Source organism: Xenopus laevis, chromosome 3L, assembly GCF_017654675.1.
Source record: "Xenopus laevis strain J_2021 chromosome 3L, Xenopus_laevis_v10.1, whole genome shotgun sequence".
Classification (NCBI taxonomy): domain Eukaryota; kingdom Metazoa; phylum Chordata; class Amphibia; order Anura; family Pipidae; genus Xenopus; species Xenopus laevis.
This window is the reverse complement of record NC_054375.1, coordinates 63,573,712-63,592,615: the sequence shown is the minus strand read 5'-3', so window position 1 is coordinate 63,592,615 and position 18,904 is coordinate 63,573,712. Positions and strand designations below refer to the sequence as shown.

The following is an 18,904-nucleotide window of genomic DNA, read 5'->3' as shown; positions in this document are numbered from 1 at the left end:
AGTAGCAATAACAATACATTTGTAGCCTTACAGAGCATTTATTTTTTAGATGGGGTCAGTGAAGTCAGAAGAAAAAGGTAAATAATTCAAAAACTCTAAATAATAAATAATTAAGACAAATTAAAAAGTTGCTCATAATTGGCCACTCTATAACATACGATGGGGCAGATGTATTAAGGGTCGAATATTGAGGGTTAATTAACCCTCGATATTTGACTGGCGAATTAAAATCGCGCAATTCGTTCGATCGAACGATCAAAGGAATAATCGTTCGATCGAACGATTAAATCCTTCGAATCGAACCATTATCCTTCGATCAGAAAAAACTTGGAAAGCCTATGGGGACCTTCCCCATAGGCTAACATGGACTCTGGTAGCTTTTAGGTGGTGAACTAGGGGGTCGAAGTTTTTTCTTAAAGAGACAGTACTTCGACTATCGAATAGTCAAATAGTCAAACGATTTTTAGTTCGAATCCTTCGATTTGAAGTCGAAGTAGCCCATTCGATGGTCGAAGTAGCCAAAAAAACACTTCGAAATTCGACGTTTTTTTCCCCTCTATTCCTTTACTCGAACTTAGTGAATGGGCCCCGATATGTAACCTTAAAGGTGAACCACCCCTTTAAGTCTATGAGGAAATCTGGAACAGAATTAGGAGATTTTAGAGATTGTGTCCACCTGCATCTCCTCTATAATATTTTAATATGAGATATATCAGAGTAGTTCCAGTTATGGAAGAATTGCTTGTTCATATTTAAAGGATACTAAACTAGTGAAGAGCCGTCAATCAAGGCATAATGGAGTTTCTGTAGTGACGCATTTTCTCGCTTTATCTCTGGAATTTGTGGTTTGCCATTTACCAGAGCAAATGAGGAAGGTTTATTGATATTCCTTTGTTTTATTAAATGTTCTTTTTTGGTGCTGTCATAATGCCGAAGAATCACTGGCTTGCAGAATCCCATTTCCTTCAATGATGTGACCTGCTTGTTACTATTAAATTGTATAAAACATAAACTTCAAGTTGAGTAAAAACTCCTTAGTACACTGCATAATTAAAGGGTTCATGCCCATACTCAGTAAACACTGCAATTAGTTGACTGTGAATACAGTCAAGGCTGCTACCAGAAATAACAGTATAACAATATTAATAGTAATGATAAGCTACTGTATTAGACCAAGGGGAGGAGCAAACATGATGTGCTTATACACTCTTTTAAAGTAGTTGCAGGTTCTCTATTTATCCAGTATGTACATCTATTCTGATAGATTGCAATTTACCGCTCTTTTAACTAAAATGTAAAACACAGTGGGGCTCATTTATAAACACTGACCAAAAATTGTTCCTGGGTAGTAGCCCATTGCAACCAATCAGATGACTGCTTTCATTTGTTCAAACTGCAGCTGGCTGAAAAAAGCTAATCACTGATTGGTTGCTATAGGTTACTGCCCAGGAGCAAATTTGCCCAGAGCCCCATTTTTGCGTTTATACAATTCAGATGATTTATACAGATTTGGTTAGTAAAACAGGAATTTACTAGACAAGAGGTACTTAAAAGGTTAATTAAAAGCCACTTCTGGTTCTATCCCCCTTTTTGCGAATGGTGAGCCAAAAATACACTTTGGCTCTACTCTCAGAAATTGAGTGAATTCTAAAACCTGCTGTCTGGTTTTGCTCATTTTATTTTAAAGCTTAAAGGACCAGTAACATAAAAAAAATTTTTTAAAAATTCGTTAGTGCACAATGAAAAATAAACACTAAGACAAAACAAACTTTTAAATAGCAAAGCCTTTATTAAAAAATAACTTACAGAATGTCCACTTCCTGTCTGCTTCAGAAACGGCGAAAAGGCGACCATCCATCCTGCAACGATCAATTTCTTCTCCCTGGCTAGTCACTGACAGGCATCGCTTTCATCCACCTCCTGGTCTCCCGACGCACACTTCTTTCTGCTACTGTTGTGGGGAAGTGAGTTCTGCTGGAGGGGACTCCAGTTGGTGAGAACTTGGAGCCGGCTGGATCGATGTGCAAAGTCCTGGGGTAGGAGCTGTAGTCGTGTCCCCGCTTCATGGCTGCTGCTTCGTGTCTGTGGCTGCTGCTCCCGCTGTGTGCCCGTGACTGGCTGCTGACACTGTGCTCCCTGCGCTGCCTCTGCCAAGCCATCCCTTTCCCATGGTCCCAGCGCAGCCGACACTTCAGTACTGGTGGCGGCGTAGTGCAGGAAGCGGAGGGGTAGCGGCTGGGGCAGGGAGTGGTGGAGGCCCGGGCAGTCCGCAGCTCGGCGCTACCACCTGTGACTGCCCCAACTGCCATGAAGCTGAGAGGTTGGGTCCCGCCGGTGCCGGCGATTCATGTGCAGCTGCTGCGCCAATGAGTGCGCAAAGCTTTCTGCGGCCAATGAGTCACTGTTGCATCAGCCTGGCGCTGAGTGTTTATTCCCGTAAAACAGGGATTAGTGGAAGCGATGGCCAGGAACATTTTGGCATCTACGGAACGTAGTATTTCCTGTGACTAGCCAGGGAGAAGAAATTGATCGTTGCAGGATGGATGGTCGCCTTTTCGCCGTTTCTGAAGCAGACAGGAAGTGGCCATTCTGTAAGTTATTTTTTAATAAAGGCTTTGCTATTTAAAAGTTTCTTTTGTCTTAGTGTTTATTTTTTGTTGTGCACTAATGAATTTTTAAACATTTTTTTTTTTATGTTACTGGTCCTTTAAACAACTATCCATCTACTTGAATAAAAAGGACAATAACAATATACTTTTGTACATTTGTATCTGTGCCAGCTGCAGTCTTTCCAATACCCAGGAACACAAGCTTTTCCATTCCATATCTTCGGATTTTGAATCTTGTTTTGAAAATATCCATCCTGAATCAAAGACAAGTGTGGATACACTTTACTTGCAAAAAACTCATGTTTAAAAAAAAATCTGATATAAAAAGAATCTGTATGTGGATTAGGTACCACCGAAAAGGAGTCCACAGCAACTTCTCACTGCAATACAGATCAACTAATTTGGGCGGTAGGCCTAATGTACATATCAATGATATTTGATCATGCATGTGTACAGTCAAGCACTTGAAGGCAGCTCTGTCTACACTTTGGGGCCTATTTATCATGCTGTGTAAAACATTGGGGAAAAACATCACAGATGATGTTGCCCATAGCAACCAATTAGCAATTAGATTTTAAAGGCTACCTACAAGTTAGAAAACAAAAGCAAAGAAGAGCAACATCACTGGAGATGTTTTTCTCCAGTGTTATATACAGCACGATAAATAGGCCCCAATGTGTAATTTTAACGTTGGCCCTTGTATGATGGCCTTAATAATGGTTGCTGCCTAAAATTCCAATCAAGTTTTAACAGCCAGTAAAAAATGCAGATTGGAAATCCCTGATTTAGTGCAATATTGCTGTTTTTTCTCAGTAAATTCTAAAGGGTGGATGTAGAGATTGAAGTGATAGTGAGTGGGAAATGCAACTTTTATGGGATATGTCACAATTCCCCATGTTTTAACTATAATCCAACATTTAGAATTTCAGCATAATTGTGACCATTGCAATCATGGCACAAACTGGGCGAGAACACTCTAGAATCTTTAGAGTCTCTGAGCCAACCTGCCACTTGTCTCCCTGACCCCTTCACACTACTGAACAAAGAGATATATAAACTAGAAGTATCATATTCTTTACCTTGTTTCTAGCTTTCCATACCTTTCTTTCCTGACCTCTTTGTCATCCTTCTCATCTTTCTCCATGAGCACCTGCTTTAGATCTGCCTTTTCCTTTCTCCATCCCAACTTTCTCTTCCAACTCACCATTTTTAATCTATGCCATTTTTATCTATATCTCATACTTTCCCCTTTCTATTTTGTCCTTCTAAGGCTACTCTATGAAATATCCAGAACAGACCACCAGTGTGCTCCATACTGCAGGAACATACTGGTCTTATGTATCAGAAATAATACCTTTCAACTCTATCTAACACTGTCCAGTCACAGAGCTGGGATTCATGTTTCAGATACTGGCTGCAACACCATTGCAATCTATATTCTATTTGGAGTACATTGGGTATGTGAAAAAGCCCTCCCTGTGACAAGGTCCTATCATTTAACATAAAAATGTGGTATACAGAGGATAACCTCAGCTTTATTACAAAAAAATTTGCAGATGATGTCATGGAGTGACTGACCAATGTCATTATTGCTAATGCAAGCAATATGTGAAGCCACTGCATTTATATTATTGTAGCAAGCAATCGCTATAAGAATTTGTGCACATCTGCAAAGATTCTTACCTCTGTTCTCACATACTCTGGATGACATTGAGAAGCTGATAGTGACTGGTAAATGGGAGGCAAGAGACTGGGGAGCTGCAAAGAGAAAAAAAATATTTAACATGTCCAAAAGGTTTCATTAAATAACAAAGACTTCATGTTAAATGTATGTGAAAACAGGAATGCAACAATTTTATCACTGCTTGACCAAGAATTAAATTGCATCTATTATAATTAGCATATTGATTGTACCAAAATACACACACACACATAGGAGAAATTCACTTCCTATGCAATCGAACTGTTCACATTGAAAAGTGATACATTTTAAATAAGTCATAGCATATATACGTGAGCACAGAAAAAGGATTCAACTCAGTACCTGAAAGCAACCACTAGGGAAATAATATATGGGGCATTTTGATAAATAACAAACAGGAATAGCCACTGTTTTCTTCATGTTTACTTAAAGGGGAAATGCCTACAGACAGCAAATGGCCCCATTTACAAACACGCTTGGCTATTCACAGCCTTTCCTTTCTGATTATAATAGGCAACCTCTGGAGATTACCCCTGATTTGATCATTGCATTTTAACTGCATAGGATAGAAACAACTGCATGCTATTGTGCATACGCAGATCAGAAAACCAGCCAGGAAGAAACAATGATGTACACCATATGACTCCTCTCTTTTAAAACTTTGCACTGTTATATAGGGCTCTTCTTCTTGATAACATGCACACAACATGACAAGAGCATATTTAAAGGGGTGGTTCACCTTTAAGGTCACTTTTGTTATGTTATAGAAGGGCCTATTCTAAGCAACTTTTCATTTGCTTAATTATTTTTTTTTTATAGTTTTATAGTTATTTGTATTTTTCTTCTGATTCTTTACAGCTTTCAAATGGGCGTCGCTGTCCCCTTCTAAAAAAATCAAATGCTCTTTAAAGCTACAAATGTATTGTTATTGCTACTTTTTATTACTGATCCTTCTATTCAGACTCTCTCCTATTCATATTCCAGTCTCTTATTCAAATCGATGCATGGTTGCTAGGGTAATTTGGGCCCTAGTTACCAGATTGCTTAAAATGCAAATTGAAGAGCTGCTAAAATAAAAAGCTAAATAACTCAAAAACCTTCCATTATAAAAAATTAAAACAAATTGCAAATTATCTCAGAATATCACTCTCAACATCATACTAAAAGTTATCACAAAAGTGAACAACCCCTTTAAACTTGTTATGGTAATCCTGTGTTCCAAATAGCAAAACTGTCTGAATAGCGCTGGTGTATACAAAGAATTTATTAACTAGAATTTCATTTAATGAAGTGATGACAAAAAAGTGTGATAAAAAACAGCCATCCAGAAAAAAATGATAAAAAAACAACAAAAACAGCACATACTGGCACTTTGCTACTTGGCATCTGATTTGTCATTGCAAACAATCATCCAGCACTTAAATTATAGGAGCTTACTTTGTGCCAGATGTAATATTGTAATAAAGGTGGTTGTATTACTACATGGGAGTGCTGCAATTTACTTTGGATCTCATCTGATTTGTCATTGTCTGTTCAAATCCCTACATTTTCTACCAACAATGTTGAAATTGCATATAGTCTTTTAAGTACATTAACTTTAAGAATATCTTTATACTTAAGTATCGTGTGATAAATCATCATTCCATCTGACTTATTTGGAGATTTGGAGTTCATCTTTCTCTGTATTCTCAATTGTGATTGTTCCTAAGCAATCTTGTGCTACTGCTGAGTTATGAACACTTCACATAAATTGCACATAAAAAATATTCAAGTACACCAATATCTACTCAATATTTGAGCTTGAGTACTCACATTTGTTTCCAGTTGTTCTGTTTTGTAAAGGCTCTTCATTCCCCTTAACATTTTCTGGCAGAGTAGTGTTGGTCTTATTTTTATTATTTTTAGTACTTTCTGCATTCTCAAGAAGCCCATCACCTGCCCCTGCCCCTTTGCTTTCATTATCTACAGGTGTTGCACCTGTGTCTGGGGCGGCTCTTTTGCCAGCAAGAAATTGGCATGGTCTCTTGTACACTGCACCTTTAATGAGTTCTTCCCAGCTGTAATTCAGTACATTTACCACTCCCTGAGGGAAGATGATCTCAAACTGTGAAAAAAATAGTAATAGCTTTCCAAGTTCATACAGCAATGTAGGGGCAACATATTTATACTCATCATAAGGGTTCATAAATTGCTCTTCATCACAGAGGATGTGGCTGGATCTCAGGTTTACATTGTCTGCACCATTCTTCAAACTATCAGAGCCACTAATTTCAGGTAGAATTGGATATTTATCCTTCCGTGCCTTGTCCTCTTTTGGTAATGTAGCAGGTTTCTTGTCAGCATTAGTTTGCGCCCCTTTCCGGTTCTTATTAAGACTGAGTACAATACAGGAAAAAGTAAACAACAGCACTCAAATTTCAACATTTTTGCTGGCTAAACAAAATCAGAACCCTTTTATAATGTACTGTGACTTTACAGTGCTTTACAATTGAGCCATACCTGTACCTACTAGTCTTGTAATTCCTGTGACTGTTCCTAATACATAGGGGCAATTCCTGTTCCAGCTTCAGTATGTAGCTATCATCCCAGTCTCCTTACTGAAATTGTCTGCATTAATATCTTACCTACTCTATAACAGGTTAATAGTTTGTCTATAGCTTTTCTTAACTAAGTAGGAATTTCCACTTTCAAAGTTCATGCTTTTTCTTACTGGGGCAGGTGCTTCTATAGTTCGTCGTGTTATCACACGTTCAGAGCAATAAAAGCACAAGACAATAAAACAAAAGAGATGCAAGGCATGATACATCAATTTATTTTTTGATCAAATATTTTTAAATTAGGCTCTATGCCTGGTTTTCTATGTCTGTATATAACTGCAGTCCCCATCTGTCTAATCTGTGGCCACTAAGGATGTCTCTTGACTAGTCTAGCTGTCCCTAAGCTTCAACCAATGTGGCATATTTCAAACCAATCCAAAAGTAATGTTATTTGCTTCCAATATTCCAATAGTAAAAGTTTTAATGTACAGTCATATTGAATTCCTTACAATGCAGGGACCTTAGATAACCTGCAAACATACTCACCACTGGGGGTGAAAAATGGATACAGACATTGAGGCTATTCAGAAAGGTATTGTGTACATACATTTGCACTTCAAATGGACACCAAAGCACCCCTTCAACCTGCACTGGTAAATTGCAACTGCACATTTTGATTCAATAGACCATAGAGTTACAATCCACCTGATTCTTGTGTTAATTCCAAAGTTCCCTTAGTGGGTGGCACCAAATTAATTGGATTCTAATGTCATTATTATTGCTGTGCACCAGAAGTGACAGCATTCAGACACAAATGTGAGGAAATAATATTGTTGCCATAACTTGCACGCAATTTACCAGAACAGATGTTTATTTATATTCATATTGGTTTAGCAGCCAAACTGGATGGACCCCATTTACAGTGAACCCAGAATTACACTATAACTCTCAAAAACACTCAGCATTGTGGGTAAAAACTGTCACTTTGCAACCAGTATTTGCACTTTGCACAATGTTCAAATATAATGCTTCCAGTCTCTTACCTGTTAATGAAATTTGCAAGGCGTGGGTTAATGTTCATGTATTTCATATCAGGGGGTAATTCTTCTGGCATTTTCTTTGTCCTTTTAATTACTCTCATTTTTGGCTGTTCAAGAGAACTTGAATTAAACTGCTGTAAAGTTAGCTATTAGTAATAAATCTGGAGGAAAACATGGCAGACATACCTGATCATGAAAATATAGGGGTCCTGCGCTCAGCATCACGGCAACCATTCACTATTCCAGGCACAATGACAGATTGCTAAAAATTTCAAGATGCATTTTTAAAGAGAGCTTTTCATGAACTATTATCACAATCTGTAATACAACATAAGAATTACTAGATCCTGTCAAGTTGCATGAAAGGCCTTGCAATCAAATTATATGACATATACAGTAGTCCCATCAGAATAGACATGTATTGTTGAAAGCTGCACATGCCCCTCCTAGGGTCTAATGTGGTGCTTCTGGAAACATATTAGCTAACTAATATAAATCATCTTATTTCTTCACTTTTGTAAGTGGGGAAAGAAGATAATAGGGCTCATATACTAAAGGAGTACTTGAAATCTGCGCAATTTGTCATGTTTTTCTTATCCGCAATGCAACATTTTCTCAAAATGTCAGCATAATTGTGCCTCAACCAGGTGAAAAATGATGCACCATCATTTGTGCCAGTAAGTAAACTACAGGTTCATGGGCACAACTTGTGCCTGCAAGGGAATAGGTAGTATGCGGGTGGGTCATAGGTGTACATTTACAAACCTTTCAACAGTGAGTGATTCAAGTGGTACAACACTGAACATGGAGTTGGTTACCAAGCTCCCTTGCAGGAGTGTGTTATACTTTGCATCTTGACCCTCGTGCACCAAATAGTTTAACTAGCAAATTGGCAAACACTGCTAACTAAAAGATTCAACATCTTTCAAGCACCAAGGACTGATAGTCATACTGGAAAGTATAATACAGCAAATAGGCTTGGATGCTGCTTGCTTGCCAACTCTGGTTTGTGATTGTACGGTCACATTAAAATAAATAAGTATGCTAGCATATATGATTACATTATATTGTTATGCTAGTATACTGTATATCATATTTTTAAATCTAAAAAAAGACACATATTTTATGTTTCAGTATGCCATACATATTACAAAGTCTGTGTATTCACCTGTCAGGCAACAGGAATACTTCCAACAAAGTACGATAGTCTCAGGAACAGGATACATCAGGATATGACAAAAACAATGAGACAGAATGCGTTAGATATGTGTTACCTAGATATGTAATAATCTAGAAAGTGACTTACTTTGAGTGAATCCAATGGTATTAGCTGGGGATGACAGTCTCTGTGAATGGATAAGAAAGCAGAGTCGGTCTCGCCTCACTGAGTGCGTCTCCAGGCAGAGTTTGAGAGCTGGTTGCCTGGTTACTTTATGTTTTCAAGTCGGCCTTGCCACTCTGAACACTCAAGTAATGCCGAGGTATAATGCTGTCATATGATTTCAAGAAAAACAAGTTAGTCTGGTTTTTCTTGTTCAGTTTCCATCTTTAAAATCATTAAGCCCACTCAGTTTGTCCACTGTAGTGAATGATTAATACATTTTTTCATAAATAAAACCTTATCGAGTAGCACAAAGTACAAAATATTGGCACAAATCACCATGTTTTTTACCCATAGCATTCTATTTTAATACCAAGCATGCCACAACCTGCATTCAATTTACCAATGCAGGTGCAAATTAGCATCCACTTTGGGGGCGTGCAGGCAAAATCAATAATTTCTGCCATGCTGACATATGCACCACCATTAATAGCATAGTAGTGTGTATCTCGCTCATGAAATTAAACCATTTTTTTGTACTTAGCGCCCTGCCTTCCAGCATAAATGAACTGGCACAGGCCATTTAGAGGTGGTTGGTCCTGGTCGCAACTGGGGCCCTTTAATTACAGACAATACAGACAGGAATGGTCTGTGTCCGTGTCCAGCACCGCTATGCCAAGCGTCTTGAACCAAAAGCAGCAGGAACTGGGCATAAGTTGCAGGCAGTATATATATATATATATATATATATATATATATATATATAAAAAAAACAAGGGAAAGTTGTATATATATGTATATATATATCCAAGTACCATTATTTCACTAACATTTCTGCAATTTTTGGGTTATTTTGGACTTTGATCTTACATACACCACTCATTGGTGAAAACAATACAATTACCGGTAAGAATCTTTTTATAAATGGCAGATGCGGGGGGTCATTCAATGATTTTTTTGGGATAGCAAAAGCTATACTAAAATATGCCCAAGAAAATAATATTTTACATTGCACATATATGTTGTTTACATTTCACATAAGGGAACTTACACAGGGGCAATTATTCTTGCATAACCCTTGCAATGGCTTTTTATGTTCCAACATTAACCAAACGTTTTTGGTGAGGTTATTCAGTTCTTTTTGGACTCAGCCAGCCAGATTTTACCGAAATTGCTAGAAACACTAATACCTTTGTATTGGGAATTACTACTAAAACTTGGGATCAGGGAATGTGCAGTTTTTATCACTTCAAATTCTTGCAGAAATGTTTACACTACTACATCTTCAGTATACTTGGTCTGAATGGGAAGATTACCTCACTCATTCAGGAGCAGAGCTTTTTCTGCCTATAGGAAACAATCATTGCTAGGCTTCTAAAAATCCCCATGGGGGAATTTTCAATAGACATATTGAAAGAGCTCCAGCAAATGTCATGGAAAAAAAGATACGGGTAACTAAGCCAATTAAGAAAGATGAATTGCTGTGGGGTTCAAAAACCTCTGGCAGCACCAGTCTTCTTGGGCTCCCAGCTGTGGAGCTGACAGAGAACCACCACACCTCAGAATTAGAGTAAATGAAGAGAAAATTTTAAATTTTACCAATTTATATCTAAATTTGGCAAAAACTCTTTCCCAGAGACATAAACACAGCACATATTTTCAGCATGGCCTATTGGAATTGGGAGAATAAGCTTTGATAGCAGCAGGTATTGTGGGCAACCAGGAAAGTTAGACCTTTTTCCTCTGGCACCGTAAAAAAAAAACTGAGCACAGACGAAAAAAGAAATTGTATTTTTTGTATAGATTCTTCTGCTTGCATGTATTGCATGTGACCAGGAAACTAGTTTTTTTCTGCTTCTTCCCTAGCACAAATAAGCTGAAAAAATAAATAACCTATGATGAACTTTTGGGAGCAGAAACATTAGTGGCAGCCACCGGCCGAACGTTAGAAAAGAAAGGTCTGGGGGTAGCAGACACAGCTCCAAAATGTAGTAAAGCTTATCTGCTGCAGTCTAGAAGGCCTGTCTAAAGGGCAATGGTTGCTGGGATATAGCCCCTAGTTCACATATATCAAACACAAAAATATATCCCAAAAAACTCTGTAATTAAAGGAACAGTAACACCAAAAAATTTAAGTGTTCTAAAGTAATGAAAAGATCATGTAGTGTTGCCCTGCACTGGTAAAACTGATCTGTTTGCTTCAGAAACACTACTATAGTTCATATAAACAAGCTGCTGTGGAGCAATGGCGGAAAATGAAAAACGGCTACATGGCACAGGTTAACTAATGGATAACAGATAACAACATTAGACAGACAGAGCTTATTTGCTATCTGCTGTTTGAGCCTTTTCTCCTTTGAATGGCTGCCTCCATTGCTACACAGTAGCTTATTTATATAAACAATAGTAGTGTTTCTGAAGCAAACACAGCAGTTTTACCAGTGCAGAACACTGAATTATATTTTCATTACTTTAAAACACTTTTATTTTTTGACGTTACTGTTCCTTTAAGTTTAAATAAATAGCTTTTATTGAACATAGAATTAAAAAAGTAGACATACAGACCAACTGGGATTCCGCCTTAAGCGTTTCATCCCCTCCGACATGAACGCCTATGAATAAGTACTGGATGGTATGAAACGCGTCAGGCAGAATCCCAGTTGGTCTGTATGTCTACTTTTTTATTGCTATGTTAAATAAAAGCTATTTTTTAACTTAATTACAGAGTTTTTTTGGGATATATTTTTGTAGCGGACACAGCTGACAAACGCCATCTTTGCGCCCCCTATTGCCCGTGCAAGCTGAAAAGATAAACCCGAGTCTACCGCCACAGCTTTCCCAGCAGACCCTTCTGCTACACAATTATGCGCCATTCTAACTCCCATGAAACAGCTACGTGTAGCGTCAACGCGCTTATATACGTGAGGCGTGACGACATATTCTCGCGAGTTGAGAGTTGTGACGTCTGCCTTAGCTGTCCGGAACGGGACTTTTAAACAGCGATCTGGGACTGCGGGCTGTTTTAAGAAGATCGGCACTGTCCCGGGAAAAGCGGGACTGTTGGGCGGTATGAGTGACTGGTGCTATTTTGTATGAAATGTACAGACGCCTATACACAGCTTGTGCCCTTCAGTTTGCTGAAGCAGCCACAAGCTATTTGTGTGCATACCTTACTATGGTGTAAGAGGCTTTTTATTTTTATACAATCAAAACAATGGGATTGATCCATTTCCTTTGCTTGAATCTTTGTTTTACTGATCATATCCATAAACGGGGTTTTTGTGTGCGCATTTATGATAAGTTGTTAGGGCACCACCATATCATGTCAGTGTAAACACACACACATTGTACTGCTCTGGTCAGGCTGGGACCTGCCTTCTTGGCTACGTTTTATTTGTTGGAAAAGTGTCTCCTGCCAGAGAATTTGATCTCTAAATTCAATGGTAGACTAGGGCAATGCCTAGAATTTTGTTGCACAGTGAGAGGAGGACGGAATACACATTTACATGAATGATATTGTTAAGAAGGTTTGCAATTGGTTTTCATTTTTTATTATGTGGTTTTTGAGTTATTTAGCTTTTTATCCCGCAGCTCTCCAGTTTGCAATTTCAACAATCTCGTTGCTAGGGTCCACATAACCCTAGCAACCGTGCTTCGCTTTGAATGAGAGACTGGAATATGAATAGGAGAGGGCCTGAATAGAAAGATGAGTAATAAAAAGTAGCAATAGCAATACATTTGTAGGCTTTGCAGAGCATTTGTTTTTAGATGGGGTCCGTGACCCCCATTTTGCAAGCTGAAAAGCTTAAAAAGTATAAAACATATATAACAAGGACCAATTGCAAAGTTGCTAGATAATGGGCCTTAAATAACATACTAAAAGTTACCTAAAAGGTGAACCACTCCTTTAAATGTATTGAGAATATGAAGCAGGTAACAGGTATTGCTTTGAAATGCAGCAGTGCATGTATTCTAGCAATATGTTCCTGTGACTAAATAGGACCCAGCACTTGGCAGTGATTCCCAGTCATTTTAGTTATTGTTTTATCCCCCTTCCACTTGGTGGCAAAACACTAAAAAAAAAATCACCAGGCTGCCATAACCCCAGAGCTGTCCCTCCCAACTGACTAAGACTACTGGTCATTTTTTTTATTAAATGACACCATTATGGATGGGTTAAACCATTACATACATTTTCTGACTGGGTTGGATGGAATTAGTAAGTGTGGCAAAATTCATCCTGCAGGTCCTGTACCTCAAGTAGTTTAGCTCAAAAATAAAGAAGAAGAAGAAACTTGACAACTGTGACTGCAACTCTCCTTTATTAAGCTGTACAGCTACAACATGTTTTGGGCAAAGCCCTTTGTCATGTGCAAACCTTTCATTTAGCATCAGTGATTCTGCCCGGTAATGTATCTGTACTGCTTAATAAAGGAAAGTTACTGTTAAACACTGCCTGGCAAGTTACTTTCTAAATTCTGTATTTTTGGGATAAACCATGAAGGGTGGGTTTTGGAGTGCTGCAATCTCCTGAAAGTTTGACTTGCTCTACTAAAGTCACAGCACTTCCACAATTCAGTAATTAGTTTTTTTTCAGCCATCTGCAGGCTGAACACTGAAAGCAAACATCTGATTGGTTGCTATGGGTTACTGCCCAGGTGCAAATTTGCCCAGTGTTTATAATTGAGACCCATTGTGTTTTGTCTAAGGCAGAGAACAGAAGCTGGAAAACGATTTCCCTTCTTCTGCCACCAATTTTTACAGTAACAGACAAAACACCAATTAACTGCAACAGACAAAACACCAAGTGTGTGAGGGTGCCTAAGAATAGGGGCAAATTTTTGAAAATTCAATCTGAGGAGTCCTGTTTGAGTTTTAATTTTATCCCAATTGCTAAGCCTTTCTCTGCTATCTGTAAAGTGAATTGATGAATTGGCTCATGCACAAAGCGTTTTTCCTTTTTTTCACAAATCTGTCCGAAGTGATTTTACTGCTTTAAGCATTAAATTTCATTTATTTCCTATGCACTGATCTATAACACAAATGAAAACCTTCCTTTAAAATAACTGTTTATATCCATCCCATATTGTTATGTCATAGATATTCCTTCTTTGTACATACTTACTAGACTAGATTAGGAGTAGAATCACTGATTTCATGTAAATAACATATTAACATAGCAGTAATATTCTGCATGCAGATTCCAAGTGTATCTCCATTGTAGCACTCCCTTCTGCAGACACGGTCATCATAGTGCTACCTTAATTTTAGCCCAACGCATGGGCTAAAAAGCAACAAATCAGATGATCTTCTATATAAGATTGTGTGCTGATTTTTATAATATCCAAGATGGCCTTAAAATATATTTGAACATCTTTGGCATTGTTTAAAAATGGAAAAAGCTGACACATATTGGGCTGGAATAAAAGCGACTCTAAATATCTGCTAAAACCTGTAGATTTGGTGCCAGTCGACGCGTATTAAGGCAAATGGCAGATTTAATATTGAGACAATGTGACTGTAAATAAATTTGATCAAAACGTTGTTGACTTATATTCGTGAATAATGATGTAATCTTGTCTGAAAAATATAAAATTACAAAAAAAGACTTATTAGTGAATAATAGTCATATCTTGGTTTCAAACTATTCTGTATATTTCCCAGTTTATAGCAGTCAGTCTGTGTTGCCTTGGAAATATCATTTTAATTGGTTCTGAACACCGCATTGATTTGTCTTTTTTTATTCTATATTTGACTAAAATAATTTCCATTCTTTGACTAGCAAAAATGATTCTAATTTGTGTCTGCCTTAACAGGTTTCAAAATTGGAGTTCCTACTATCTTTCTTTAATCAAATGGCTGTACTGTGAATAATAGTCATGGCATCTATAGAAGAAATAGCACATCAAATTATTGAACAGCAGATGGGAGAGGTAAGAAACCTACAACACCCTGTGACATAATGGTCAGGCTGGTTGCTTATAGCTCGATGGTCAGGGGCAGTTGCCCAGCCCTAGATATGGACATTATGATAATATAACAGTATTGCATGTCACCCCAATACCTGTTCACTTCATAGAGTAGAAGCTATTTGCCTTACATCTTATTAGTAAGTCGATTTTACTCTACCGTCATATTGGGTGGCTGCATCTCTGCAACTGCTTTTATAAACCTGCATCTGTTTCTGTCGGTATAGTGATGCTAGGATATTTTAGTAATAAGTTTAGGGTAATGGGATGACGTTGAGACCTACAATTGCTCTACAGTTTGTCTTGGTAGAGGGAGAATAACAGTGCTGTGTTCAGTCTCCTATCCAGGGTGGTTAGCAGCCACTATTTGCATATTAATATTTGTCTTGTTTATTATTTTCTGGTTTATAGTTTACTTTGTTAGCCTTTATGATCCATTATTTATACAAAAAAAGCAGTGATGCTGAACACTGTTTTTTACTCTTTGATTTGATTGTTTTCTGGCTAGCACCTCTTTTATACATTTATCTACACAAACACCAAAGTTCATTACAGATCTTTATTTAACACATGTATTTACACAGAGCTTTTTTTATACACTATTGCAAATATGCCCATAGCTTCGCTGAGCACCGTGATAACTAAAGCAGCACTGGCAGTGAGATTCTCAGAAATCTATTTTGCCCTCCAAAATTAAAGGGCAAGTCAAACCCAAATTACAAATTTTCCTCATAAAAGAAATAATAATTCTATGCAAATTTCCAATATACATTTATTAAAAATGTTTAGTGCTTTTAAAGTTATTTGTAAAAACAACTGCTATTGAAACAAGCAGTTACGTAACTCCTGGTTGTTACTTTTTTAACAGTGTTGCAAAAGTCTTAGTTCCCCAGCAAAGACCGAAGTCTTGATAATCTGTTGGTTTGTCTTACGTTGTTTCAAAATTCTAAGCCATCAGGTCAGAGAATAGAAAAGGACAAACGCTGCTTTCAATAGCAATAACAAATAACTTGAGAACTAGAAAATTTGTAATGAATGTATATTGCAAAGTTGCTTAGAATTATGTTATAGGCAAAAGCTGTTTTTGGGTTGACATTCCCTTTAAATGGAGATACCAAAGCAGAAAGGACTGTCCAGCTTCAGGCCCAAAGAACAGATGCTGGTGTCTTAAAGGAGAATTCAACCCAAACCCCCCTCCCCTACGTAGACCCCCCAGCCTAGCTGCCCCCCTTCCTGGGGGAAATGCCCCCAACTTTTTACTTATCCCTCGGTGCAGACTCAGGGATCGCAGTTCACCGCAGCCATGTTCCGGGTCTTCACGTCTTCTTCCAGGGCTTCTGCAATTTCCGTCCATTTCGGCGCATGAGCAGTTGTCGCAATCCGGTAAATTGCTTCAACTGCGTATGCGCCGGCTCTCCGGTCTCAGTTTACCGAAGACCCAGAAGATGGCTGCGGTGAACTGCGATCCCTTAATCTGCACGGAGGGGTAAGTAAAAAGTTAGGGGCATTTCCCGGGGGGGGGAGCTAGGCTGGGGTGTTATAGGTTTTTTAGTAACAGGTTGAATTCTCCTTTAAAAGGCAACCATGGGATCCATACATTTGTATGAAATTATGATTTATATAATAAACTGCTGGGACATGTGGACAAAGCTGTCTTAGAAAAAGCCTTGACAGACTGAGAAGAGATAGCCGATTACGTTATTTATGCTAGTTTACCCAAAATTTATTACATTGTTTGTTTGTTTGTTTGTTAAACAAAAAAGATGCAGGGAAAGAACAATGGTCTTAAATCTGCCTATATATTGCACATTTCATGTTTACATATTTATTGTGTATTTTTAAGTGCCTTTTTGTGATATGTACTAGCTGGAGCCACGTCGTCTCGTCTCACTGTATATTCGTATACTGCTGAGATGACAAAGTTTACTTTAACTTTGACTTAAATGGTCTGGTTTACATTTACAGTGAACTGATAGACTGAGAGAGTCTAGGATAGCTTCTATACCATTCAGTATTTGTTAAATTTACCAACACAAACAGAATAAAATGCAGCTGTGAATCAGACTGAATTTTAGGAGGAAAAACTGTTTCTTTTTTCCACCTACCGAGTAATTATGAAGTTAAATGTAAAGAATACACTATTTGAAGTATTTTATTTCATATTGTCTGTTGCCTTGTTCTAGAATTATCAAGATCAGAATTGTCCTTTAAGCTGGCCACATACGCAAAGATCCAATCGTACGAATCAACGTACGATCAGACTTCCCCATCTCCCGACCTGCAGCTAACCATTCGATTAAATAAAGTACCAAAGAACAGATCAGCCGATGGTCTGCCCCTGACAACAATCGTATGAAAGTTATGTCCGACCAAAGCTAGTGACAGTCTCGCTCTGAAAATCGTACGATCGGCAAAACATGCAGAGATATTACCCGCAGCCGACAGAAATCTTTTAACCTGTCTGATCAACCAAACGACGATCTCCGCCGGACGAAAATTGTCGGGACTCTCCACACACGGTCCGAAAATCGTACAAATCCTCGATTCATACGATCAGATCTTTGCGTCTATGGCCAGCTAGTATTAAAAGTATGTTATTTAAAGAGGCTATTGGGATGTAATAGCTGGATTCATCCGTGCAGTGATTGATTCAGAATGATAACATTTATAAGGTATTGTCAGAGGTGAGGTCTCCAAAACTGCTGGAGCACAAACTTTTTATTAGAGTGGTAACCAGAATGTCATTAGGGTTTGGCAACTAGGTAACTCATTTTGAGTAACTACTTGTGAGTGCTAGTCCATATTAGTGGTAACTAATTATGTTTTTCCATATATGCAACTAGTGTATACCATTTATTTTCTATTTCCTAGATTTCCCGTTCACATACAGAAGTCTCTCAGACAGCATTAATGGATGGAACCACACAGAGAATACAACTTGTACCATCTGAATCTAGTGTATCTGTACCACAGAGGATACAGGTATACCTCTGGACAGTCATCTTTTATTTTACATTTCTGTGCTTTAAACTTGGCAGGTGTTTTACAAACCAATAACTTAATTTTACTTATTTACACAGATTGTCACAGATCCACAAACTGGTCAAAAGATCCAGATTGTAACAGCACTTGATCAGAGTGGAACTAACAAGCAGTTTATCTTCACCAATAATGATGGCTCACTGCCGAGCAAGGTTATCCTTGCCAGGCAGGATTCCAGCCAGGGGAAAGTATTTCTAACAACACCTGATGCAGCAGGCGTGAACCAGCTCTTCTTTTCAACTCCAGATGTTCCTGCGCAGCACATTCAGGTAGGCACTTACCTATATGAATGTTTATTGCTAAACATTTATTTTGTAAATGCTGGGGTTTATGAATATCTGGGGAGTGCACCAATGAAATGAAAATTAAGTTTGTTGTTCTGTTTTATTTAAGATGGCAATGTCTGCTCAGCTTAATTATCAGGGCACTTATACACTTCTGCAGGCCACATTGCTGCTGTATATTTTGTCACACAACTTATATTCTTTTGCCAATTGGCTAAGAGGAACTGCCATTACTATAACATACATCAAACTGAAGTTGAAATTATATGTGCACATATTGTTTTAAGGATGTGAAATGAAAGAAAGCTTGAATAACATGTTATGTGTTTTATAAACAATACAAAAAGCAGTCAAGACTATTTCTAATAAAAAATATTGTTAAACAATACTACCTATATAC

The 18,904-nt window shown here is 37.9% G+C and overlaps 2 protein-coding genes across 5 annotated transcripts in view; one reads left to right on the top strand and one right to left on the bottom strand.

The window, feature by feature from the left end:
• Window positions 1-562: 562 nt before the first annotated feature.
• LOC121401488 lies at window positions 563-12,121 on the bottom strand. 3 transcript variants are annotated; one of them, XM_041586308.1, is made up of 8 exons: window positions 12,035-12,121; window positions 9,195-9,377; window positions 8,075-8,150; window positions 7,892-7,995; window positions 6,124-6,686; window positions 4,293-4,367; window positions 2,764-2,863; window positions 563-988 (listed from the first exon to the last, which is right to left on the bottom strand). In XM_041586308.1, exons 3-8 carry the CDS (start codon window positions 8,120-8,122, stop codon window positions 763-765), a joined length of 1,116 nt encoding a protein of 371 aa, XP_041442242.1. In that variant the 5' UTR covers window positions 8,123-8,150; window positions 9,195-9,377; window positions 12,035-12,121; the 3' UTR covers window positions 563-762. The 3 variants fall into 3 exon arrangements, with proteins under 3 accessions (XP_041442242.1, XP_041442241.1, XP_041442243.1); XM_041586307.1 differs by lacking the exon at window positions 12,035-12,121 and adding an exon at window positions 10,261-11,383; XM_041586309.1 differs by lacking the exons at window positions 9,195-9,377; window positions 12,035-12,121 and adding an exon at window positions 9,057-9,163.
• nr2c1.L (nuclear receptor subfamily 2 group C member 1 L homeolog) overlaps window positions 12,121-18,904 on the top strand; it is a 20,262-nt gene continuing 13,478 nt past the window's right edge. Inside the window, exons 1-4 of one of the 2 annotated variants that reach the window (XM_018251081.2) lie at window positions 12,121-12,276; window positions 15,026-15,142; window positions 18,050-18,160; window positions 18,259-18,489. In XM_018251081.2, coding sequence (XP_018106570.1) covers window positions 15,089-15,142; window positions 18,050-18,160; window positions 18,259-18,489 — 396 coding nt within the window. In that variant the 5' untranslated portion in view covers window positions 12,121-12,276; window positions 15,026-15,088. 2 annotated transcript variants of the gene reach the window in all.